This window comes from Corvus cornix, chromosome 10 (genome assembly GCF_000738735.6).
Source record: "Corvus cornix cornix isolate S_Up_H32 chromosome 10, ASM73873v5, whole genome shotgun sequence".
NCBI classification, from domain to species: Eukaryota; Metazoa; Chordata; class Aves; order Passeriformes; family Corvidae; genus Corvus; species Corvus cornix.
This window is the reverse complement of record NC_046340.1, coordinates 10,703,427-10,728,464: the sequence shown is the minus strand read 5'-3', so window position 1 is coordinate 10,728,464 and position 25,038 is coordinate 10,703,427. Positions and strand designations below refer to the sequence as shown.

Sequence of the window (25,038 nt, the reverse complement as noted above, 5' to 3'; positions counted from 1 at the left end):
TTGGGGAAGTGTGTGGGGAAAACCAGCCTCAGGTCCCAGTGTGACCTGGAGCTTCCACCTGCACGTGTGGAAGGGAGGGAGCACCTGCAGAAAAGTTATTTTTTCTGGTTTTTAGGGAGTCAAAAAAGATTTTCCTTTGAAAAAAGGGACTGTGCTTTGCAAAAGGAAATTCAGGGGTATAGAAACATTTGGTTGGGGGCACACAGCTCTGGAGCCTGGGGGTGTTTTGGGGTTCACTGCACTGGAGCCTGGGTGTGCCCTGGGTTTAACACTCATTATGACAGCTGGGAATTTCTTTCCGCTGTGGGAAGCATATCATTGTGGAGGTGGTAGCAGTTTTTGGAGAGGAAAGAAAAAGCGATTTTTGAAACTGCAGGGTCCTTGTGCACTGGGGGTTTGCGTGACCTGACTCCCGTCCATGGTGTAGTGTGTGTGTTTGTCCCGGTCCCTGTGCAAGGCCTTGGTCCCTGTGTCCCGTGTCCCGGTCCTCGTGCCCGGGTGGATGTCGCACCCTCGCCTTCGGTCCTCCCGGCCGGCAGGTGGCGCTATCGCCGGTACGGCTCGGTGCCCGTGGCCGCTCCTGGAAGCGGAAGCTGTAGCAGCGGCCCGGCGGGGCGGTTCGGCAGCAGCGCCGCCGCGGAGCGCCGTGAGTACCGGGAAAACGCCGGGGGTCGGGCAGGGGGCTCCGCTCCGGGGAGGACCCCTGGGGGCCTTGGGACTCCTGAGGTGGGCGAGAGGAGGGGGCTTGACCCGGGGCGGCCGGGCCTTCCGCCCCCGGCCAGGCCTGGCCGCCGCCCCGGCCGTAGAGGGATCCCCGGGATCTGCCTGCCGCCACCCCGGGATCTGCCCCTGGCCTTGGGGGCGCCCCGGCATCTGCCCCTGGCCGTGGAGGCTCCCCCAGGATCTGCCCCTGGCCGTGGAGGCTCTCCTGGGATCTACCCCTGTCCGGGGAGAGCCTACCGCGATCTGCTCCCGGCCGTGGAGGGACCCCCGATGTCCTCTCCCAGCTGTGGAGGGTCCCCCGGGATCTGTCCCCGGTCGTGGAGGAAACCCCCGAAATCTGACCGGCCGTGGAGGGACCCCCGGGATCTGTCCCCGGCCGTGGAGGAATCCCTGGGAGTATCACCCTGGGCTGACATTCCCGTACCGGGTGGCCGTTCCCACTGCTATTGGCTCGTTAACGTCTGCTGTTTTTCGGTTTTTATCCCTTTTCCTGCGAGAAGTAGGTCGGGTTAAGAAATAGCAGCATCTGGGGGTAGGTGGGGAAAGGAGGTTTTTTCTTTGTTGGAATTCTGCAGATTAAACGAGATTTGCGGTTCAGGTTTGAAGGTTCATTGTCAGTTCCTGACGCTGTCTCGAGCACAGCACTGCTCGGTGCATGCCTTGGACCCTCCTTCCAGTTGGACAGGGCTCTTTTGTTCTGGATTTTTGTGCTGTAAATAGTATGGGCAGAAGAAGGATCTGTGTTTACTTGGTTTGTGTTGCCAAAGGTGAAACTAAACTATTTGTGTTAAGATGGGTTTGTATCAAGGTGCAGATCATATCTTTTTCACTCCTCTGGGGATATGTCTCAGCTGCTCTGTAGAGCCATGGGAGAGCCAGTCCATCAGAGAGCTCTGCCAGCTGTCCAAGCCTGTGCCTTGAGCTCCAGTGATCCTTCAGTGCCTGTTTGCTCGAGGGAAATGCTTTATTTAGGCTGTATTAGTGTTTGTCAGGCTTAGGCCAACATGCTCTGCCCTAGCAGCGTACACAACACTTGTGCAGTCTTTCCATGCTTTATATAGACACTCCCTCCCTCCCTTTGAGGTTTGACAACCCTACACCTTGGGCTCTCCAGAAATGAACTATGTGACAGGAATTTATAGCTTGGATCCTTTTGGAGGTGCCCTCAGCTCTGGGATTTACAGTGGGAGGACTTGGTTTCCTCTTGCCAGACGTCCGGGCTGATAATTTCAGCTCAGATACACTTTGTAAAGCACGGCTGACTGCAGGAAGAGATACCTGCTGAATTAACAACCTGTTGGGCAGATAAGACTTGTGTTGCAGATAAATCTGTTTGGGAAATGCTTTTTTCACTGTGTCCCCTTCTGGTACTTGTAATTGGGACAATATAATAGTGTTGATCACTGCTAGACCCTTCTGGGCTTAGTTTGAAAGGAGATACAAACAAACCCAAGAAGTTATGGGAGAATAATGGGAATAAGGACATGAGGTGCCTAAGCCTGTTGTGTGGCCTGATGGTTCCAGATCAGCTACCAGTGTTATTTCTGCTAAGCAGTTGTTTGTCCCAGCTCTTCCTCCACTCCTAATTATCCCTTGTTCTGATATCAGTGTAGTGAGGTGATATTTGTGCAGGTCTTGTGGGCAAAGAAGCAGGTAGGAGCTTAAAAGGGAAGAATTTATTCACTTCATGAACTGAAATGAGTGGCTGGTATGTGTGGACATGGGAAACACAACAATAAATCTGTGGCTTCATGAAGTCTTTAGTCCCATTCTGAAAGGCTGAGTGGTGCCAGCCTGTTTTCCAGGGTGGAAATATCTTTCCTAATCCTCTTGCTTCTGCCGTGGGTTTTATTCACCACATGAAATTACGGTTTTCTTAAAGCAGTTTTGCTGTGGGGTGTGTTCGGAGTGTGCAGTGAGGGTTTGCTGGAGCTGTTCTGTCTTTTCCAGAAACATGCAACATGGCAGCAGCCATGGAAACTGAACAGCCGGGCCTGGAAATCTTTGAGACTGCAGGTCGTGAGGAGCAGGTCCCGAGAGAGGAGCAGCCAAAACTGGAACCTTTCTATGTAGAGAGGCATTCCTGGAGCCAGCTTCGGAAACTACTCACAGATACACGGAAGTATCATGGATACATGATGGCAAAAGCCCCTCATGACTTCACATTTGTGAAGAAAAATGATCCTGAAGGACCTCATTCCGATAGGATCTACTATCTGGGTAAGCTGGCTGTGACAGTAGCACTGCAGGGCTGTTTGGGATTGACTGTTCCTGACAGCTGGGTGTTCCTGGTAAATCAAAAGGGATTCCAGGCCACACTGGCTGGTCAAAAGTCATGATTGTGATTGTAATATCTCATTAAAACTTATGATGTAATTTCCCATGGGAGTAGCATGATTGGAGGTGACCCATTAGGCCTGGAAAAGAACTCAGAAGTATCCTTTGGGGCATGTTCCCAAGCTGGAAGTCTGTTCAGTCCCTTTTCTCTCACCCCAAGTATATACTCTCTCCAAAAGCTATGCAGGTTCGTCTCCTTTCTCTTATTACAGCTGTTGAGTAGAACCTTGTTCTTCTTCAAAGTTTCCTTCCAAAGCAGAGATTTTAACTGTAATTTTGGAAGTCCTTTGTGCTTCAGCTACCAATGGAGCAGGTTTTCCAGGAACCCTGGGGAATAAATAGCAGTGTAGGTCAGGGGCAGCTCAGAGAGTAAATACTTTTCTTAACATTTTTGGTCTTAATAATAAAAAACTTTATGTAGTTTGTTGTTCTTGGATTCAGTGCCTCACTTGTGCATTGTTTCACTAATTAATGTTCATTTGATAGAAGTGATTTGGCATCATGAGCAGTACCGTGAGCAACCCTCTGAGTGGCTTTTTGGAGCAGGCCTTGTGGTAGAGAAATGCTTTTGTCAAGAGCTGTGGTAGCTGAACATAAATCCATGAAAACCTGGATTAGGGAGAGAAGCAATGGCTGAACCAGTGCCATGTTAATAGCCCCACTGCTTGCCACTTAGGCTACTTGCTTAAGCTCAGGTTTGTGATTCACAGAGTGCGTGTGCTGTGCAGTGACATAGTCAGAAAACTGCTGCTCTTTTTCCCCTTTTCATAGGATGGGGGTCATAATTCTTGGATGATGCTGAGTTCAAGCACATCATGGGTGTGTTGACATTGATTCCCCTGGGATGAGCTCTGGTTTCCCAAGTGCCACTTCCTGAGCTATAGACCAGGCTTGGCCTTCCCTGGAGCACACCTGGCTCCCTCTGGGCTGATCCCCATGTGCCTGGGCAGGAGCCTTCAGAAACCTGAATGATGTTTCATTGACTGAGGAGAGACTTTCAATGACTGAGGGAGAGGAGCAGGAAAGGGGTGTCCAAACCTCCCTAAAGGTCTGTTACTTTTGAAACACAGGCCGTGTATCCCAGACAGGGGAACTGGCACAAAAGCCCTTCTTGATTTATAAAGCTTATGGAATAAAAGGGCAATAAGAAAACACAGAGTGCTTCAGACAGCGTGGGGTAAGCCTGGGTGTCATTGTTCTCTGCCTTCTCTGTGACTTGCATTTCTGCAAAGCAGGGAATTCCCAGAGCGAGGCTGCAGTGCAGAGACCATCAGTCCTTCCTCTGGTAGGAAGGGCCTGGGAAATTGTTCTTGGGCATCCTTTGAGAGTGTTTGGATTATTAACAGAAAGCTAATACATTTTTTTTTTTCTCCTCACTTTCTCTATAGCAATGTCTGGGGAGAACAGGGAGAACACACTCTTCTATTCTGAAATTCCCAAAACCATAAACAAAGCTGCTGTCCTGCTGCTTTCCTGGAAGCCTCTTCTGGATCTTTTTCCGGTGGGTCCTGATTTTTTTCTTACTTCAAGCACGTGGGATTTGGGGTTTTCATCCTGAAAATTTGAAGTTTATTGTCTTAAAAATTTTAAGATTCTTCTTGTACATGCCAGCCCTGCAGCCATCCCAAAATGAAGCACAGCTTTCTCCTCAGTGTTTGGAGTTCCATCCCCTCTGTGTGCTGGATGATTCCTTTGCTGGCAGAGATTGCAAGTGCTAATTTGCATCAAGTTCTGTGCTGTGAGATCCTGGGGATTGCTGAAGGAGCCTGTAGTCTCCAATCACTTCCCTGCTGTCTTGCAGGGGAAGTGATGATTCCCCCGAGGATCAGTCAATGGCTCCATGACTCATGCTAGAGCAGAGGATCCCTTTCCTACTCACTGGAATGTGGATTCCCTTTTCCCTGCTGCACATAGCAAGCCTGCACCATCCCATCCCATGCACCATGGCAGGTTGGAGGAGGTGGGACAAACCCCACATGGAATGAAGTGTATTTTTCCCCATGTTATTTACCAGGGCTGTCAGCCAGACATAAAGCTCCGGCTGGGCTCTCCTCCCACCAGACCAGTCACTGCATGTCTGGGAAAGTGAGCAAAGCCTCTCGGGCTCATTCTAGAAATAACAGACCCTCAGTCTGAGCTTTCTTATGCCAGGGAATATTGGGAATAATGCTGGCCTTGCAATGGGTGGAGTGGCTGTCAGTTTACAGTTGTGTGGGATCTGATCATGGCCTGCACCTACGAGTGCTGATGGCAGAGGCAAAACCGGAGCTGGCTTCCAGCCGGCAGCAGGATTCCGGAGGAGGAGGATGTCTGCTCAGCCATCTGCTCCTGGAAGCATGCAGAGCAGAGGTGTCGATTGGGCTTCTCTGCTTGTTTTCAGGCCATCCTGGACTATGGGATGTACTCACGGGAAGAGGAGTTGCTGCGGGAGAGGAAGCGGATCGGCACTGTTGGGATTGCCTCCTATGATTACCACCGAGAGAGCGGCACCTTCCTGTTCCAGGCAGGGAGTGGGATTTATCATGTGAAAGATGGAGGCCCCCATGGATTCACCGTGAGTTTACTCATCTCCTGTCTCTCTGCAGGACTTTGCTCTGGCAAGAACCTCCTTTGGCTTGGAGTGAGAGCAGAGAGCTGATTATCAGTAGTTATTGCATTAGCACAGGAAGTGACCTTGATAACAGTGGAAACAGGGTTATCCACAGGGGTGTGTTTCCATGATTGTAGAAACTCAGATGCAGGTCTACAAGAAATGGTAAAATGGTGGCAGCAAGGCAGGACGCCAGATTTGTTTGGTTTTTCATGACTAGCAGTGTCCATAAAAAACAACAAAAGGCTCCATGCTCTTCCACAGAGTCAGACGTCACATCAGAGACAACTTTTATCCCCAGGCTGCAGTTTCCTGGTCATTGTTCTGTGGTCAGTGCTGGATGTGTTACACCATTTTTACACCATTTGACTGTACAACTTGCAGAACAAGCAGCCTTCACTCTGCTGGTGCTGAAGCTGGCCTTCAAAGCTGAAAAAATTTACTATTATTATAGTAAATGCCTGGTGTTTGTCTAACCCTGTTGTCAGAGGTAATTTACTGTATCTTGAGTTGCTTTTGGAGGACAAGGTTGCATGTTCTGCCAGCCCCTTTCAGGGTGCTGTTTTTAAGAGTGTGCCAGGCTTCTCTACACAAGCTGCCCTCTGATTTGGGGCTGATCCTCAGCTCTGGGGAAAGAGGCCTGGTGCGACCTTGGTAGAGGCACAACTTTCCCTATAAAATATCTGCATGGTATTTTTCTGTGTGTGGAATAGATTCCTCTCTAAACATGTATTTGAAGTCAGTGTCCACACTGCTGCGGTCTTCTGAAAATCCAGGTTACTTGGTGGATGTGTTCTTGTGTTATATCTTACTGTGCTTTTTTTTTTTTTTAAATTCCAAACAGCAACAGCCTTTAAGACCCATTCTAGTAGAGACCAGTTGTCCAAATATCCGGATGGATCCCAAGCTTTGTCCAGCTGATCCGAATTGGATGGCATTTATCCATTGCAATGACATCTGGATATCTAATATAGAATCCAGGGAAGAAAGGAGGCTGACATTTGTGCACAATGGTAATGCATCCTGAATTAAATTCCTGTACCTCCTCTGCACTTGTTCTTGCTAGACTGCATTAAGCAATGGCACTAAAGGTTCTCCTGAAATGAGGGTAATGGCCACTGTTTATTCCACCTTGTTTGTCACATTCCGTGTGCATCCTGTAGTGCAGATATGGGATGATTCTTTTCCCTGCACTGTGCAATCTGGCAGGATGCGTTGTTTGTTGGATACATATGGAAGGGCTCTTCTGAAACACAGCACAGTGCTTTTCTATGGAACAGCCTTTTTTGTGTGGAGGAGCTGTGGGTGGAATAGAGCTAGAGGAAAGTTTCTTCCAGTGAAATCAGGTTGCAGAGACTTTTAGAAACAATTTAGGCAGTTTCTGAATAGCACTGGGGCTTCTGCTGTCCCCTTATACTCAATAACTTAGGTTCTCACTGCTTACCCTCTCCAACTCTTAGGCATTTATCCTGGAAGAAAGAAAATGGCAAATTGTGGATAAAACATTTTAAAAATCAATTGCATTTTGTATTTAAACTATATCATCTGAATTTTAGTCAATTGAAATTTTTGACACTTTATAATAATGCTTTAGACTATTTAAATGCTAAATATTAAAATATTATGTAAGTACAGTAAAAATAAACTGTAGCAATGACTCCTTCTCAGATGATAATTATTTATGGAGCGCTGCTAAGTTACCTCCAGGGTAACAGGAAAAATATTGAAGCCCTATGGATATGTCATCATGTTGAGATGTTATGTAAGTCTGTTACTTTTGGTTCGTACAGTGAATGAAATACTGATGCTTTCATTTTTCTGAATGTTCATGTTTTCAGTTTCCGTTGTTCAGAAAGGTTTGGGGTTTTGATTTTCTTAAAAGTTGTAGTTCCAATTCACTGGACTCAGGTAGAGAGAACATTTTCTTTCTTTGACTAATTGAGAGCCTGATTAGGTACAAGTAAGAAGAGAGAATGGCTTTCCTTTCCTAAAAGAAGCTGCCATGTCAGAGAGGATTAAATCCTCCCTAATATATGAACACAGAAGGCTGGAAGCAGAAAACAAATCTGCTGAGAAGTCAGATTTATTATCATGTAATGGTTCCCTGGGGGTGAACTTGGGCTGTGTTTGGGATAATGCAGAACTGGTTTGGTTCTGCAGCACATCACAAACTAATTCTTTGGTGTCTTTTTTTAGAGCTGGCCAATGTTGAGGAGGATCCAAAATCTGCTGGCGTGGCTACTTTTGTGCTGCAGGAGGAGTTTGACAGATACACTGGCTACTGGTGGTGCCCAAAGGCACAGCCAAGTAAGTGTGGGGATCCAGCGTGTCTGACAAGCCCTGTCCAGTGCAGAGCTCTCTCTTCCTCCTACTTTATGCAAATTGGGAATGGCGTCCTTTGGAGCTGTCTGCAGCGGGGACCGGTTACAGGGGCCTAGTGAGCACTGGGGGGAGAGACTTCCCTTCTCACAACAGTGGTGGGAGTTGTAAGAGTCTCAGTGTTTTATTTTAATGAAACATGAATCACAGGCTTTGTTGGATTTTTCTTCATCCTTCCAATCTGCTTGTGCTCCTGAGAGAATACTGATGCCTGCAATAACTGATAATTCTGTTCTGTAATTTGGTAATGTTAATTCATTTACAGCACTGGATGGGGGTAAAGTTCTTCAAATTCTTTATGAAGAAAATGATGAGTCAGAGGTAGAAATTATCCATGTCACATCACCCATGCTGGAGACAAGAAGAACAGATTCCTTCCGGTACCCCAAAACTGGTGAGATCCTGAAACTTTACATCCATGTTTCTGGAAGACACCTATTTTATTCCATGTGCCTGGCAGCAGTGACTCTCCAAGCTTAGAGCAGAGAGGTGTTGAGTCGTCTTTGAATTGGCGTCCAGGTGGTGCAAATGTGTTTGGGGAAGCTGCTCTGGAGGCTGGATGAGTCACTGGTGACTGTGCTGATACTGCAGCCATGTGGTTACTGGGGGCTCTGGGGTCAGGAGTTGGCAGAAACCTTCTCTCACTGTCACTGTTTGAGCCACTCTCTGGGATCCTGGCAGACCTGAGTTGCTGGCGAGTTGATTCTCATTACAATCCTGTGTTTCTGAGGGAACAGCTCCAGAATTACAGCCTTTTGGGGTTTTAGGAGGGTTTCTGTTTAGCTGCTGGCACTGCCCTGGCAGTTTAAGTTCTGGAGGACTCTGATCTCCAGGATTGCTCTTGGACTTTGAACAGCAAACCTGTCCTGCTGCGGCCTGCCAGGAAAACTGCCTGTGGTCACATTTGAAGACAGTGGATGATCTGGAGGCTTCAGCAGTGAAGGGCTGAGGGCAGGCTTGGAGTGCCACTGGAAGCAGGGAAGTGGGATTTAAGCAGACCTGCTGAGGGCTGATTCACTCTCAGGTGTGGGGCAAGTTTGAACAGTTCTACCCTTCTGAGATGTCCCTGCTGTCACAGTGGAACACATTGCTCTGGTAACAGTGGTTTGCTCTCTTTCCTCACTCCTGAAATCTTCATTTTTTGGAGAAATACCTTCTGTTTGGCTGACATTCTCAAGCTGCAGAATTCATTCAGATCTTGTAGATTCCCCAGTTCACTGGAAAAGATTTCTGCTTTTCCTGATTTACTGCTTGTATCTAGGAGAGACAAGGGCTCAATATGAGGCTGGGAAGAAAGAGGTGACACCTCGTGGTTTTTTGGTGCTTGTGAACACTCGGATTTCTGAGAGTGTTTTGCCGTGGCTCTATTCAGTGCAAAGGAAACAAGCTAACGAATGCTCAAATCCCTTAAACAATATGTAGCTTTATTATCATAATGGCAGTAGTGATGGCAGTAGGTTTTTAGGTGTTTGATATTCACTGATGCTCTTTAGCACTGGATCAGTTTCTATGTACCACCTTGGAATAAAGCCAAACAGTGAACCAAAGCTTGCTTTGCTATTCCATTCACTCCTGAGCATTTACTTTCACCCTGTAAATGCATCCACTGATTGTGGGAGAGAAGACTGACTGTTACAGTAGTGTGGTTCTTGGTCTGTTTGCAGGATTACATCCTCTAAATCTCCTCACGTTTGCAGTTTCTTGGTTCTGTGGTGTCTCTCACACATGCAGGGAGGCTATTTGATCAAAGAGCATTCTGCTGTTTGCCTTTTCCAGTCCTGTATGAATAACACCACAGTAATGCACAGCAAACAATTGGTGCTTGACTGCTAACATCTGTTTTTATAGGTACAGCAAATCCAAAGGTCACTTTCAAGATCTCTGAAGTGACAATCAATGCAGAAGGCAGAGTAAGTCTATGTTCTGTTTGTTTGCCAAATACGTATAATTGCTATGATTTTTTTTTTTTTTTGTAAAATTCATTTTCCAGTTCTGTACAAAGTAACTTTCCTGGTTGCAATGGCTTCCTGGCCTCTCTGGAGGCAGTGCCCTTGGCTCATTCCTGTGCAGATACTCAGTGTGCAGCAGTATTTCTCAAGGCTGTGCTTTCCTTCGCTACCACTGGTGTGTGAACTCAGCTGCAGAGCAGAGTGTTGTAGGTGTGGATGGTTACACCTTCTTATGTGACTGATCTCTTGATTGGCTGCAGATATTGGGAAAACTGTATTGCAAATACAGTATATCACCTTACTAAAGTATGAACATATGGAAAGAGATGAACTTTGCTTTTGCCCTGGGATTTTTAAACAGATGGAGAAATTTCCACAGCCCAGTCCAAGATTTTTGGACAGATGGGAAATTAATCTTATCAAACAGATTCATTACAGCCATAAATTATTGGAATTCTCCCAACTCTTGAGCTACTTCAGCCATCAGCAGTCACCTGCTGGGATAGTGATGCTGGTGTCAGCCAGGAAAGGCAGGGAAAGCCTTCAGGACACTTTGGGTACCACTGGGACTTGTTCCCAGTCCCAGCAGCGGCAGACTGCAGCACTGCATATCATGAATTAGAACCACATTGGTAACTGGGTGTCATGCAGGATGTTCAGCACCTATCCATGAAAATCCTACAAAAGAGCTCGGTACAAATTACCTCCCCTTTACGGGGGGGAACTGAGAGTTCACATGAGTTGTGCGAGATGGATGATGGGTTTGTGAGCAGCATCCAGATTTCTCTGGTCCCAGCCCTGGCTGTACTGGCAGTGTGCAGCTCTCCTGCTGTGCTGGGGTCTGGCTGCAGATGGGGTTCAGTCCCCTGTGTTGCAAAGGCTGAACAATCTAAATTGCATGAGCTGCACAGAAAAAGTCTTCTGTGTCCAGGCTCTCATCGTGCATGAAAAACTGGTTGTGGGGGTTCATCTCAGTGTCACTGAATTGCTGCTTTGTCAACAGATTGCAGATGTTGTGGATAAAGAGCTAGTTCAGCCCTTCGAGATCCTCTTTGAAGGAGTAGAGTACATTGCTAGAGCTGGGTGGACGCCAGAAGGAAAATAGTGCGTATGTTAATCCTGTCTCTGCTCAGAGGGTTTGGGGTCATACAGTCAGAAGCAGATTGTAGTGGTCTCTGTCTTCTTCCAGCTTAAGCCTGCTTTCACTTTTACATTGCTACCAACTTGTTTGTGCAAAGGGGACCATTTTTCCAAAAGCCAAACCAGAGCCCTCCTTGTGTCTTTCTCTGCTCCCTGGCCCTACTGCTTTGGGTTTGGGCACTCGCAGCCTTTGATGTGTGTGTCCTCTCAGCATCCCTGTGAGAGAGAGTGCAGTGCTATTATCCCCATTTTACAGATGGGGAACTGAAGCCCAGAGAGGTTAAGTGCCTTGCCATGGTCACGCAGGAAGTCTGTGGCTGAGGAGAGAAATGAGCCCAGGTCCCCCAGGCCCTAGGCTAGCGCCCTAACCACTGGACCATCCTTGCTGACCAGACTTACTGATCAGAAAACCTGCTGTAAGTGCTACTTACATTTGCATGTCATTTTAACCCTGTAGATGATGTAGTACAGTGTTTCTAACTCACCAGAAGCTTCTCCGAAAGGGTATTTCACTGAAAGGGTTGTCCAGCCCTGGCACAGGCTGCCCAGGGCGGTGGTGGAATCACCATCCCTGGAGGGACTTTAAATCTGTGTAGATGTGGCACTTGGGGACATGGTTAGTGGTGGGCTTGGCAGTGCTGGAGGAATGGTTGGACTCGATGATCTTAAGGGTCTTTTCCAACCCAAATGATTCCATGGTTTTCCAGAATTGCACTCCTCCAGTTTTTGAATCTAAAGATGGCTTTCACCTTTTAAATTTCTTTCCCATCCAAATGTGGAAGAAATCCAGGGACACATTTGCTACTTTATCCTGTTTTTTGCAGGATTATTGTTGGAGCTACATGTAAAGCCATCAGAATATGGCAGGGGCTGCTGCTGGTCCCTTTAGGTGCCAGTGTTACTCTCTGCCAGGTGTAGATCTAAAAGTGGTATTTTCACAAGCATCCTGAAATTTCAATTGAAATTTTTCTGCTTCATTATTCCCTCTGATTTTTCTCTTCTTTTTCTCCCTTGAAGCACAATTCAAATCAGGGAGAACAGAATGAGTTAAACTTTTGAACTTGCAGTGCTTATGCAATATTAAAATGAAGCAAAATAGGTTCTTGTGTTATGGAAGAAATTTGTTTATGTGGGTGAAATTTTGCACGTGACTTAATCTGCAATTGAATATTCTTGACTCCTTCAAAATGCCTAGTGCTACCGAGTGTCTGCTTAGATTTTTAGACTTGTGTCATACTCATGGTTGCATGTTATTTTCTCTAATATCTGTGTCCTCAACAGCATCTGGTCCATCTTGCTTGATCGCTCCCAAACTCGGCTTCAGATAGTCCTGATCCCTCCTGCATTATTCATCCCCACAGAAGATGATGCAATGGAAAGACAGAAACTTATTGATGCTGTACCAGATTCTGTTACACCTTTCATTATTTATGAAGAAACAACAGACATCTGGATAAATGTAAGAATTTGAATTTCAGCCTTCTCTGACAGTTTGTAGCAATCGAGCAACATTGGTGTTACTGTGCTGTCAAGGACAGTGATCCCATAGTGCAAGTTCTGTGCATATTCGGGGCTTCCTGCTGTGAAAAACAGGATGTAGAGAACAGATTTGGGATGTGAAAACAGAGCTGCTTTGCCTGAGTCTATGCAGTGCTCAGAGCCAGGAGCAGAGCCCAGGGCTCTGGTGTTCCCAGGCAGCCCCTTGCCCACAGTGTCACTGGCACTCTCCAGCTTCTTGGCAATTGTTATCACCAGTAGTGCCACCAGATGAAGTATTTTCTAGGCAACAAAGATCTATCAAGATGACACTGGGTGAACAAGTCCTGAGAGTCAGCTAACATGCATTGAACCTCTCCTGAACTACATTTGGTCTGGTGAAACAGGTTAAGGGTGTGATGTTCTGGGAGGTGAAATGCAGGGCCTGTGCTGAGAGCAGTCACGGGTGTGCCTGGTCACTGCTGTAAACTGTGCCTCTCCTCACACTGCTGCACATAAAGATCCATGACTCTGCAGTGACATCCCGTTGGAGGTGTGCCTGGGAGCATCAATCACTGGCACATAGTTGGATCTTTCAGCAGAGAACTTTTGCACAGAAGCTTCCAGTGAACAGTCCCTATACAGCAAGTGCTCTCTATGATACCACATTCCTTAGTAAATGTTTGGTTTCAGGATGGTGCAGTGAGTTTCGCTTTCTCCATTATTTTTACTGGCTGAAGTGATTTTTGACTGGCAGCTCATACTGTGAAGATAAGTACTCCCAAGTCCTTCAAAGATTGTCCCTTGAAGCAAGAGCTGACATGTTGATGAGTCGGAAGATGATGTCAGCTCATCCTTCTTTAAATAATCCTTCACTTGCAGGCAGCACAGGACAGAGGTCTGCAGAGGTGGACCCACCTCTGTGTCTAAGCTAGAAGGGCAGGTGCAGAAAAACTTAATTAGTTTGGCGACCAGGATATAGAATTAGACTGGCAGAAAGCTGGAGCTGTGGGGATGTGGCACTGGCTGCAGACCCCCCTGGCTCCAAGTGTAACTGGTTCTCCCAGTAAGGGACAATGCTGCACCCAGTTAGCCTGGACTGTGTGGTCTGTGTTAAGCAGCAAGAGGAACATATTTTGTGTGACTGCAGTGCCAGAGTCCTACTGATGACGATAATCCACTGCTCTGTCTTCTCAGATCCACGATATCTTCCATGTCTTCCCTCAAACCCATGAAGATGAGATAGAGTTCATTTTTGCCTCCGAGTGCAAAACAGGCTTCCGACACCTGTACAAGGTCACCTCGGTTCTGAAGGAGAGCAAGTACAAACGGTCCTGTGGAGGCCTCCCTGCTCCGAGTAAGGGGAATAATTCTTGTGCTTTAATTGGGCATTTGTTGCTGACCAGTGAGGAAATAAACGTCCTTCCAGCTGGCAGGAATTATTGTCTCATTGGAAACTTCTGCTGTTGTCCAGGGAAGCACTTCAGTGTACAGTCATTCCTCTGGAAATTGTACAGGGGTTATTCTGTTTTCAGCATGCCTTAGTTTTAGCCCCGATCCTTCCTTATGGACTAAAGGGAAAAGTTTCCAAAAACCAGATGGGAAACAAGCTCCCTGTGATACTGTGAGACATATTTGGCTTTTCCTCCTCACTGCTGGAACTTGCTGTTGCTCAGATGCAAGAAATCACTGTGTGCAAAGCTCCCAGAGTGGTTTTTTCCACAGTATGTGTTCTTTAATTCACAATTTCATGCTGTGATACTTAATTTACTTAGCTTGTGTTGAAGGCACCTACTGAACTCTGTATGCACAAAAAATACACCTAATTTTACTAGTTCCTTGCAACTGTTGTAGGTCTTTTTTCCACATAGCATTATATCTGGGGTTGATTAGATTTCTCTAAATGCATCTGACTTCTTTTTCATGCTAAATCTCCCTCATTCTAAGGGAAATGAAATCATCTTATAAAAGCAAAATTCTTGCAAAATTTTCCATTTCTGACACCTCGTATTTCCATTGCCTGCCTATTGTTCAGTATAAAACCTTTATTTCTAGGCAAGTGACAAAATATTTTTAGAAATAAAAATCTCTGTACACTGGCTATTTGCAGGTGACTTCAAGTGCCTCATCAAAGAGGAGATAGCAATTACCAGTGGGGAATGGGAAGTGCTTGGCAGACATGGATCCAATGTAAGTCTTGCTCTTGCGTCATGGATATCCTGCCACACACACAGGGAGATGGTCCCTTGGAGGGATCAGCATAAACCTATTAATCCAGTATGGTTTTAGCCAAAATACACAGTATTTCTGTTCTGTGTAACTTGTGAGCTTGCACAAGGAGGGAAGGAATGGTCCCCAAACTGCTGCTCTTGTAGCTCTGAGCTGTATGAATTCTTCGATCATTTGAATTAAACTGACAGAGTTGTGGACAGTAAGAACAGTTGTTTGGTTTATACCTTGCAGATTGCTGGGCTCCAACTCAGCCATATGGAAGTGGGGCGGGAGGGATGTGGGGGAGACTTTGAGGTGGTAGAACTGGATATTGAGGGATATGCTGTTTGTTTTGTTCCTGACAGATCTATGTGGATGAAACCAAAAAACTGGTGTACTTTCAAGGCACAAAAGACTCACCTCTGGAGCATCACTTGTATGTTGTTAACTACGAGAACCCCGGGGAAGTGAAGCGCCTGACAGAACGCGGTTACTCACACGCCTGCTGTGTCAGCCAGGTACCTGTGCCTGCCAGGGCTGGCTGGGCTGCTCTGCCTTAGCCCAGGCTTATCCTGTCACTCAGCAGACAGGGCAGTATTTATATATAACAAAAGCAGGTTTTAGGCTGTGTTGTGCCCTCCTGTATGTTGTACAGTCAGTGTGTAAAACTACCCTGGAAATCAGACTTGACGTCCTGGTTCCATTGCTCTCCAACTCACTTCAGGCAAAAGGAGCTGGGATGAATTGTTTGAAACTCTGTGAGCCTGACTCTCTGCCTGCAGTGGACTAGAAACCAATCACCAGATGAGATGAGCCTGGGCAGCATTGGGTGCAGTTCCAGGAATCCAGCTGGGAATTCATGACCCAGAAGAGGGTGTGTGACCAGCTCCTCATGCCACTCTTGGATTTGCAGGTGTATCTTTGGGTTTGGAGTGTTAAGGACTGTAGTGTTTCAGAAGCAAAAGTGCTCAGATTTCTGGTTTAATTTGGTCCATAAGCATCTTCTGAAAGATCTAAATGCAAAAAGAAATGATCACTTGCTTGTGCCTCTGCACTGAGGAGTTCAAGGCATGTTCTTTTTCTCCCCAGGACTGTGACATGTTCATCAGCAAGTACAGTAATCAGAAGAACCCCCACTGTGTGTCACTGTACAGGCTGACAGGATCGGAAAATGATGCAGCTCATAGGACTAAGGAATTCTGGGCTACCATTTTAGATTCAGCAGGTAATGGCATGGAGGAGGAACAGGAAAAGGACAAGTAAGATCAATGGATGAAAGATATCCCAGTGTATGCTTGCTCAAGATTTGCTGTTTTGACTGACCAGTCTTGTTTCTGAAACTCAGGCTTTTGTGAGAAGTTCTGTGAAGTACAGGAGGGACATTTTCAGCTCAGCAACAAATGGATATAAACAGACCATGAAGGAATTTAAAGTGGAAATTACCAAGTTTCTCCTGCCAGTTTTAGCTCAGGGAGGGATTTAAGTGCTCTCACTTGCTCTGTATGATGTGCTTGCTAAAGAGTGTGTTCATGGGGAGGGAGGTGCACTTCTTAAATAGTGTGTGCTGCTGCCTACTCATGTCTTTGTGAGACAGCTCTTGGGCTATAATCTTCCACTGGATTTCTGTTCCCTTTGATTTCTCCTTACCTGAGGCATACTCCATGTCCTGTGCTTTCTATGTGTTAATGTAGCGAGTCCTAAGTGGGATTAGGAAGCGATGGGACATCTGTAATGGCTCTGTCAGGGGAGATTTACTGTTATTCACAGGAGAACTGTTGTGATAGGGCTCAGAAAGCTCACCTAGGGCTGGGCCATTTACGGTCTCTGCCTGGATCCAGCCACATCCACTGGAAAGCGTGGGAGACCTCCACTGGGATTGCAGTGAGACTGGTGACAGGGCAGTGGCCAAGCAGAGCTGTGTTACTCATCCATTCCTGTTTAAACCAGGCTCTCCTCCCATGGCAGGTCCTCTTCCCGATTACATTCCCCCTGAAGTGTTCTCCTTTGAGAGCTCCACGGGGTTCACGCTGTATGGAATGATGTACAAACCCCACAACCTGGAGCCTGGGAAGAAGTACCCCACAGTGCTCTTCATCTATGGAGGCCCTCAGGTGAGCTGGTGAGCAGTGGAGTGGGCTGGCAGGGATCACTCCACGGCTCTCCTGCAGGAACAGTTCCTGCTCTGTGCTGAGGGCAGCAGGTGGCATTTTGCCTGTTCGGTGAGTATGTGCTTGGCCAAAGGTGCTGTAAGGGTTCATGATCTCCAGGTCATGGATCCAGGCACTGCCACTTGTCTGAGGACAGATATGGAGTAGCAGAGTTGAAACTGAGAGAAAAGGGAATCAGGTAGTCCTTGTTCCCAGTTCTGTCTCCTTCTCCTCTCCAGTTGCCTCACTGGACCTCAGCTCTTCATGTCCATGACACAGAATGGCTTGTTTTACTGGGGGAAGAATTTATTGCATAGTAGGGAGAGGGAATCTTACAGCAGGGAGTAGGGATCTTGAAAACTTCACATTATAAAATTGTGTAAAGCATTTAAAGATAAATATAAATAAAATCTGAAATTGGATTAAGAGGTGACCTCTGGATTCTGTGCTGCTCTTGTATTCCAGGTACAGCTGGTGAACAACCGGTTTAAAGGAATCAAGTATTTCCGACTGAACACTTTGGCCTCTTTAGGCTATGTTGTCGTTGTCATTGACAATAGGGGCTCCTGCCACCGAGGGTTGAAGTTTGAAGGAGCCTTTAAATACAAAATGGTAAGTGGACTCTGAGTCTGGCTCTGTTCTCAGCCAGAGATGGGTTTGAGTCCCAGTGTTAGCAGTGCTGAAGCACTATTTTGGCACAGGTGCCCAGCACTGCCTGTGTGACATTTCTGGGATTTGGGGACAGGAAGTGTGTATAGGTGAGAGTTGAGGGAGGAAAGATGCTTGATGTAGGAAAGATAAAATGTCATGGTTTCAGGCTGTAACCCAGCTCCAGCCTGACACAGGGTAGTTCATAATGAGGCTGTGACTCCTCAAAGATACAGTTTGCAGCTCACATGAAGCAGGACAGTTGCATTCTGAGCATGGATCACTCTTGAGCACCAAAGCTCTGAAGGTTGTTACCTCGGGCAATCCTGAAAACGTAACACTGGCCTGTAACTAACAGAACTTACCTTTGTCTCTGCCCTCCCAGGGACAGATAGAAATAGATGACCAGGTGGAAGGGCTGCAGTATTTGGCATCGCAGTACGACTTCATCGACTTGGAGCGTGTTGGCATTCATGGCTGGTCCTATGGAGGCTATCTCTCCCTAATGGCTTTAACACAGAGGTCAGATATCTTCAGGGTATGTTCATGCATTGAGTACTTACTCTAGTGGTACAGACAGAATTTTTCCTTTAATAGTGTGACTTCCATGGGTGATCACAGCACAAAGACCTCAGAGCTTGCTCTAGACAAGTTAGGACACAGTGCAGTGGCTGTTTTCTTCAAGACTCTTCTGTTTGGCTGACTTCAGAGAGAAGTTGCTTTTCTAGCAACTGTTGGACTATTGAGCTTGCAATGGCAACTGTGCTGGTGTAGCTCTACCTATCTCAGGTCACCTGTGCTGAAGGTACCTTAGGTAATGTCAGCTGCTGCCCACTTTGTGCCAGCTGAGCTCTTTGTGTTGTGAACCAGGTAAAGGAAACAATCCTGGTGAAAAACAACACCTCCTTCTCATTCTCCCTCTTTTTGGCCCTGAGAGAGTAGTTCCCTTTGCAGACTGATCTATTCCCAGATCAAATTGCCCATGCTGCTGCATAGGAGCATGTTCTAAAGCAGCCAGAAGGACAGTCTGGGGATGGGAAGAGGTACTGGAAAGAGGTTCTTGTGCCTGCCTGACTTTAGACCACTGTAATAAACAGCCAGACTTTCTTTGGGTAGAGATGTGGGAAGAGCTGGCTATTGCCCTTGAGATGTGTTTTGTTCTTTGTGACTACTCTTGCTTTCTTGAAGTCCAACCTTAATATTACTGGGAGGTTTAATAATTATTTGTCTCAATTCCTTTAAAATTGTTGTATTTTTACCTTTACAAACACCTGCCTTGCAAAGGGGTTTTGGGTGTTTTTGTGGTTGTTTTTTTTTCTTATGGGTCTTTTTTTCCACAAGCCTCTGCAACCTGGTGGTAGCTATACAGGGTAGTTTGCTGAGTCCTAGGGAGCTGTTTCTGTTAGGCATGCAAATGTACCCAAACCCACAGAACCCCACAGAATGCACTTCAGTCAGCAGCCCTTGCAAGTGGTATGTTTAAAGTTGCTTCCAATTTGCCTGTAGGCTCTTCCTGGTTTCCAGTGCATGTGGGTCATAGCTGAGCTGTGCTGTGTGTGAGCTGGGGCAGGGACAGCAAGGATTGCTTTGCTTGTTCCACAGTTGCTGTGGGAGGGAGGGACGTGGCCAGGTCAGGGGGCAGTGTTGTCACTCCCCTCTCTGTGGCACTGGCAGGTGGCCATAGCTGGAGCCCCCGTCACGCTGTGGATTTTCTATGACACGGGATACACGGAGCGCTACATGGGCCACCCAGAGCACAACGAGCAGGGCTACTACCTGGGATCCGTGGCCATGCAGGCTGAGAAGTTTCCTTCTGAGTAAGTTTGCTTCTGGCTCTTGTCTTCTGTTTTTCCTACCAGGAAAGTTCAAGCCCCATAGACATGTTTTTATCTCCCTGTTCTTGGTATTTCTGGAATCACAAATGCTAGCATTAAATAATAATTTAAAAAACCCCAATACCCAACACTAATAAACTTAATACTCAAATGAACATTTGCATAATTACAGACCATTTCATGTAAGCCCTTTTATAGTAGCTGTAATTAAAGACTATCTTTTATGTCTAAGAAATTACAAACATATCTTCAATTTGATTAGCACTTTAGAGCCACATTAAGCTAAACAAAAATTAGTTGATTGGGATGTTTTTGTATGTTCTGAGGCTCTCTCAACACAGCAGAGCAAGCTGGGGCCATGGGCTTTCTTGCCAAAGAGCTGACAATCAGCAAGGTTTAAGGCCTTGTATTGTCCAAGCTAGGAAGCATTGATGAGAATAACTAAGATATTCAAATAAAAGGTCTGACTGTAATATGCGTGTGCAGGAAGAACTTTCAGAGGAGCAAGGAACAGGTTTGAGAAATGTGTCTATCCAGAGCAGTTTACAACTGAAATCACTGCCTTCAATGCAAGCATTTTTTTCTGACGAGTGTTTTTGTAGGGATGCATGTGGGCTGTGAAATGAGTGGGATTCTGTCTAGAACTTTTTTCTCTTGCATTTCCCAGACCAAACCGTTTGCTGCTGCTACATGGATTCCTGGATGAGAATGTTCACTTTGCACACACCAGTATTTTGCTCAGCTTTTTGGTGAGAGCTGGGAAACCCTATGACCTACAGGTAAGGCCAGAACCAGGGCGTAAAGGTGATGTGTCTGTCTTGGAGGAGTCCAGAACTGGAACTTGTACCATGGTTCTGCTGGACAGCTTGGAATTCTAGGATAAAATTGTAGCATTTGAGCCAATAATTTTTTAAATGTTAATATTTTAATATTATTTAAATGAATTAACAAAAAGAAAAATTGGGCAAATAAGCAGTTAAGGCTGTTTCTGAGGAGATCTGCAGCTGGAAGGCAGTGCAGCAGCATTCATATAGCATGGAACAGGGTTCTTCATTTAATTAAACCCTGCTGGCTCAGTGCAGGTGGAACCCAGGGATCCCACACCACACTGCAGAACTGGGAATGTGCTCTGGCCAGGAGCTGCCTCTGCTCAGCCAGGCTGATCCCCTCCAGCACAGCTGGATCACAGTGGGTTCTCCTGGGTTCAGGCAATGGAGGATGAGGAGTGTTAGTTCAGGTGCAGAGTTAATGCAGGGACATTCCATGGACGTTTGGAATGTGGCTCTGGGACTGGTTTAAATGTTGGCGCCTGCAGCTGCTCTGGATATTTACGACTTTATTTTACATTTCAGATCTACCCTCAGGAGAGACACAGCATCAGAGTCCCTGAGTCAGGAGAGCACTATGAACTGCACCTGCTGTATTACCTGCAGGAGAACCTGGGCTCTCGCATTGCTGCCATGAAGGCCATGTGACTGACCTCAGAACTCTGCTCCACGGCTGCTCTCCGGACAGGGAGGTGTAGGAAACTAGAGAAAATAGGATGGAACATTGCTTTCTGGTGCCTGCCACATGTACACACCCGTACACACCCTCACAGACACTTTTTTAAAAGTAAATTTGGTGCCATACAGGAAATTTAAGTACAGTGATCTAATAACTTTAAGCTGTAAATAAAATCCAATGTCTGTGGTATAATACAGTACCATGGGTGTTCTCTTGGGGGACGAGCTGAAACTGAAAATAACGTACTTCTACAGCACCAGATCTTCACTTTTTAAAAGCATTATGGCATAATTGATGTATTTTTACAGTGTGTTCCTTGGTATCTTATTACATAATACTGGGTGATTTACTCACTACACAGCAAGAGTTTACCTGAATGGTTACAACTTTTATTAATTTTAAATGCTATCATATAGCTTTTATGCTTCATGAAAGGGATGTGTCTCACTCCTTAGAAGCTGGTCACAAGTTGGACACATCCCTCATCTAGATGTTAATTGTTTTTTAAGAAGAAAGACTTTTAAGCTGCCTCTTAATATATTTAAAGTTTGGATTCAGATCAGTTGATGCCAGGTTCTTTGATTCCTTCTCCCCTAGGATAAATCATTGTCTTTTCTTGCAGCAGCTTGAGAACCTATCCTGATTGTACTTGATTTCAGTGGAGAAGTGAATTGATACTTTACTGTGATATGGGCTTAACAATCTTTTATTCTGAGGTGCAAACTAACTTAAGTTAAAAAGCTGAAACTGTAAATTTTCAAACAAGCTTCAAAGTGCATCCTGTTGAGATTTTTCCCTGATGTTCACTCTGGAGCTGGGTTTGCAATACTCCTTCCTTACCCTCACATCAGCATGATACGGGCATATGCATCCTGTTACAATTTAGAAGTTCAATACTCTAATTCCAAGGTCTGCAGAGGATGTGTGGGGAGACCTTATATGCGAGGCAATATGAACTGTTCTGTTGAATTTCCTCATGTATGAGGGGCTATTTCCGAGGCTTGTGTCCTGTCCAGTCCCCTATTCCTGGATCCTTTCTAGCACTACTGTGCATGTTGATGATGCTGATGCTGATGATTCTGTCTTTGAGAACCCTTTTCTGTACAGCTTCAGGTAACCCTCAAGGAATTGCAGTCCCAGTTGTGTTTTTGCTACTGAGGTTGGTTTTAACTAAGCAGCAGGCTTGGCTGAAAAGCATAAGTGTGTGAAGGCACTTTTAACTGGCAACAGGTAATTTAGGATAGAAATCCATCGAAAATTATTCTCTTTAATCCAGAAAATTCTCCCCTTGGGACTTGCCTCTGACACTCTGATAAGTTTTAACGGTTTTCTTAGAAACCCAAGAACTTCCTTTTCTTTCTGTTTTGGTGCTAGAGGGAAGCAGAGCATGATTTTCTTTTCATCTGCAGAAAATCTGGAATCACTCTCAGTGTTTACGCTCTTAGAACTCCACATGTTGTAACCTTGTACTTTTCTTGATTTTGTACTGTTCAGCTTGATCCCAGAACTCTGGGATTTAACAGACTCTGGCTGTATCTGATCAAACCGCATCGTTTTTCAGTTAAACTGCTGGGCATGTGCACTAAAGGGAGGGGAGCTGGGGCAGTTACACGGTTGTAAAAGCCGTGTGTGAAAACAGGATCTGGTTTTTGGGATACACAAAGGAGCCAAAGCCAACCGGCGTGCAGGGAGTGTTTCCTCCGCAGTGGGGAGCCTTGGTTCGGGCTGTTTGTTGGTTTTCAGATCTCAGTGATTACAAGTGGATCAGTTAAAAGACCATTAGCAGGTCAATAACGGGTTGATTTTGGGAAGGGCGTGGCACGGAAGGAGCCCAGCTCCAGGAATGTCTTCTCTTAGCGGTTAATTGTGGCTGAAGCAAAGGCAGCATCCCTGGGGACTGTGTTACAGTCGGCACCGAGAGAGCAGCACATGTGCAACACAACAGTGGGGAGAGACAAAAATAAGCTGTTCCTCTGGAATTTCATTGTGTTCCCAACGTGTTTATGCTGTATTATATATACATATATCTATATCTGTTCATATATACATATATGTATAAAATTACCCATGGATAGTATTCACCTTCTCCAAGGTTGTTTATATTTTGTTCAATATTAAATTAACTTGCTTTTTTGGGGTTTTTTTTGTTCTTTTTCTAGAGGTGATTACCCTTGAATGTAAATGTATATGATTTTTAAGACAAAATTGATCGTTTTGTTTAAAAAACAGAGCAAAAATGGCCTTCATCAAACACTGCATTTTTTGGGAATTGAAGAACTAAACATTACGTGAGTAAGCCAGGCTGGGTTTGGATTTGAGGCAGGATGTGATTATAAGTGTTGACATATAATTCTTAATAATGCATCCTTCTACTGTTTTAAATATATACATCAAAAAGCTATTAAAGTACAACATACTGTAACTGCTCTGTTTTGCAACATAAATTATGGATTCTTTCTTTCCTACCATTTTCTTTTCTTTTTACTGTAGTTAAGCACTTTAAGACCCCGTGCTCTCTTATCCTGTGGAAGTGCTGGAAGGATTTATCACCAGAGTTTTGTAGTTCTTGCAAAAGAGATGCCTTAGATGAAGTCTGATTCCAGCTAATTTCCCAGTGAAGAAAGGAAAAACCCCGTTGTGATCGAGACTGCAGAGGTAGGAAGGTGTTAGTGCTGAGGGACTTGGCATCGTTATTTTTTGGGTGTAGCGGTATTCCTGCACCCTGTATGGTGAAGTGTTGGTCTGGCCAAGGGCCAGGACAAGGCTGTACATTACAGTCCTGGAGATGGGAATGTCACTTGAGGAGGTTTCCAGCCTGTTTGATATTTGGGATTGTACTTCATCACTTCCTGCATGTTAAAAATCTCTTGGTTAATGTGAGTTTTAAACAGAACTAGTGAGATCCTGGGGGGGCAGGGGAGGTTGTGGAGCAAAAAGGTATGAGGAGGAGCCTTTGCTGTGGCTCCCAAACCAGAGGTTGGTATGTTCCTGTGGAGGCCCCTCTGCCTTCTAGGGGTGTTGTGCCCAGCAGGAGCCCTGCTCTGAACAGGAGCGGGACTGAGCCTTCCTTGTGTGGTGGATATTTAGTTGCACAGGTGTCTTTGAGATGAATGTTTTTGTGTGTTTAAGAATATATATGAAATATGGGGATCTGAGTGCTGAGATACTGAAGTTGTGTGTTGGTGCCAGCAGTTTCCTCTCTTTCGAGGTGGTTGGGATTGGTTGTGCTTGTTCCTGGTGAAAGCCCATTCTTTCACCCCATTTTAATGCAGCTTCCAGTGATGCCTCGTGAGTGTGGGATGTGCAAAGCTGTTGGGTTTCACCCGCACCTCCCTTTGTTCTCAGTGATCTCTTTTTACTCAGAACACAGTAAAATTAGTATCTACCCAGAAATGCTTAATTTTTACAAACTCAATGGAAAAATGAGCTCAAAGCACCAAGCAAAGCTTTGAAAATAACTAACCTCATTATATTAGAATGGAAAATGCATTCCCTACTTACTGGTGGCATTTGGAAATAGGCTATGGAAAAAATTTCCGAGTGGGATGGTATAGTAATGCTTTAACCCTGGAGCACCTGCATCTGAACCTGGGTAGGAAATTATGGAGAATTCTCATACTCCGAGTTCCAACCCATATTCCCTGCCAGGAGAAGTGGGTTGTGTTCCTACCATGTGTGTCCGTGTGTCCGGCTGTTCCACTGCTGCCATGACACCCAACCCCTGCCGAGGCAATAACAGAGTCTAAGTCAGTGAAACATCGGCCAGGAGTCCCCTGCCTTGGGCTGCCTATTCACTTGAGTGTCAGAACCCTGCAGAGACTTTGTGTGTGCCCCTTCAGAAGGGGGAGAGAGCTCTTGCTGCAGTTTTTACTTGGCTCTTCTGCGGAGTAGAAGTTCAGGTGTTTAATTCGAGAACATGAAGTGCCTGCTGTTTGCGTTAACAAAATTGCATGTCTCACTCCAGTGGGTTTATTGGGCTCCCTCCCTCCCCCCTCCCGAGCTCCATGGCTTTTAATCATGTAAAGTGGAGACATTAGTTTTGCTGCGTTTTATTACAAAACCTTTGTTGCAATAAAGATGCTGCTAAATAAATTGAA

The 25,038-nt window shown here is 45.8% G+C and overlaps 1 protein-coding gene across 4 annotated transcripts; it reads left to right on the top strand.

Moving 5' to 3' along the window:
* The first annotated feature begins 551 nt into the window (after positions 1-551).
* Positions 552-25,038, top strand: DPP8 (dipeptidyl peptidase 8). Of its 4 annotated transcripts, none has more exons than XM_010390951.4 (20): positions 552-646; positions 2,674-2,943; positions 4,449-4,561; positions 5,441-5,614; positions 6,495-6,663; positions 7,847-7,957; positions 8,295-8,423; positions 9,878-9,939; positions 10,982-11,082; positions 12,400-12,577; positions 13,792-13,951; positions 14,705-14,784; positions 15,171-15,323; positions 15,895-16,030; positions 16,771-16,916; positions 17,418-17,564; positions 17,986-18,138; positions 19,275-19,417; positions 20,103-20,214; positions 20,788-25,038. In XM_010390951.4, the coding sequence occupies exons 2-20, from the start codon at positions 2,685-2,687 to the stop codon at positions 20,908-20,910; spliced, it is 2,649 nt and encodes an 882-aa protein (XP_010389253.1). In that variant the 5' UTR covers positions 552-646; positions 2,674-2,684; the 3' UTR covers positions 20,911-25,038. The 4 variants fall into 4 exon arrangements, 2 of the variants coding, with proteins under 2 accessions (XP_010389253.1, XP_039413649.1); XR_002043636.3 differs by having other exon boundaries at positions 576-646; positions 17,986-18,122; XR_005602786.1 differs by lacking the exons at positions 13,792-13,951; positions 14,705-14,784; positions 15,171-15,323; ... (5 more) ...; positions 20,103-20,214; positions 20,788-25,038 and adding an exon at positions 11,375-11,534 and having other exon boundaries at positions 576-646; positions 10,982-11,086; positions 12,400-12,488.

Bases quoted from the DNA above. Each gene is read 5' to 3' on its own strand.
- DPP8 (XM_010390951.4), top strand. From the start codon at position 2,685: ATGGCAGCAGCCATGGAAACTGAACAGCCGGGCCTGGAAATCTTTGAG. The intron at 16,917-17,417 runs GTGAGCTGGTGA...CTTGTATTCCAG, and splicing joins TCATCTATGGAGGCCCTCAG to GTACAGCTGGTGAACAACCG. The intron at 17,565-17,985 runs GTAAGTGGACTC...CTGCCCTCCCAG, and splicing joins GAGCCTTTAAATACAAAATG to GGACAGATAGAAATAGATGA.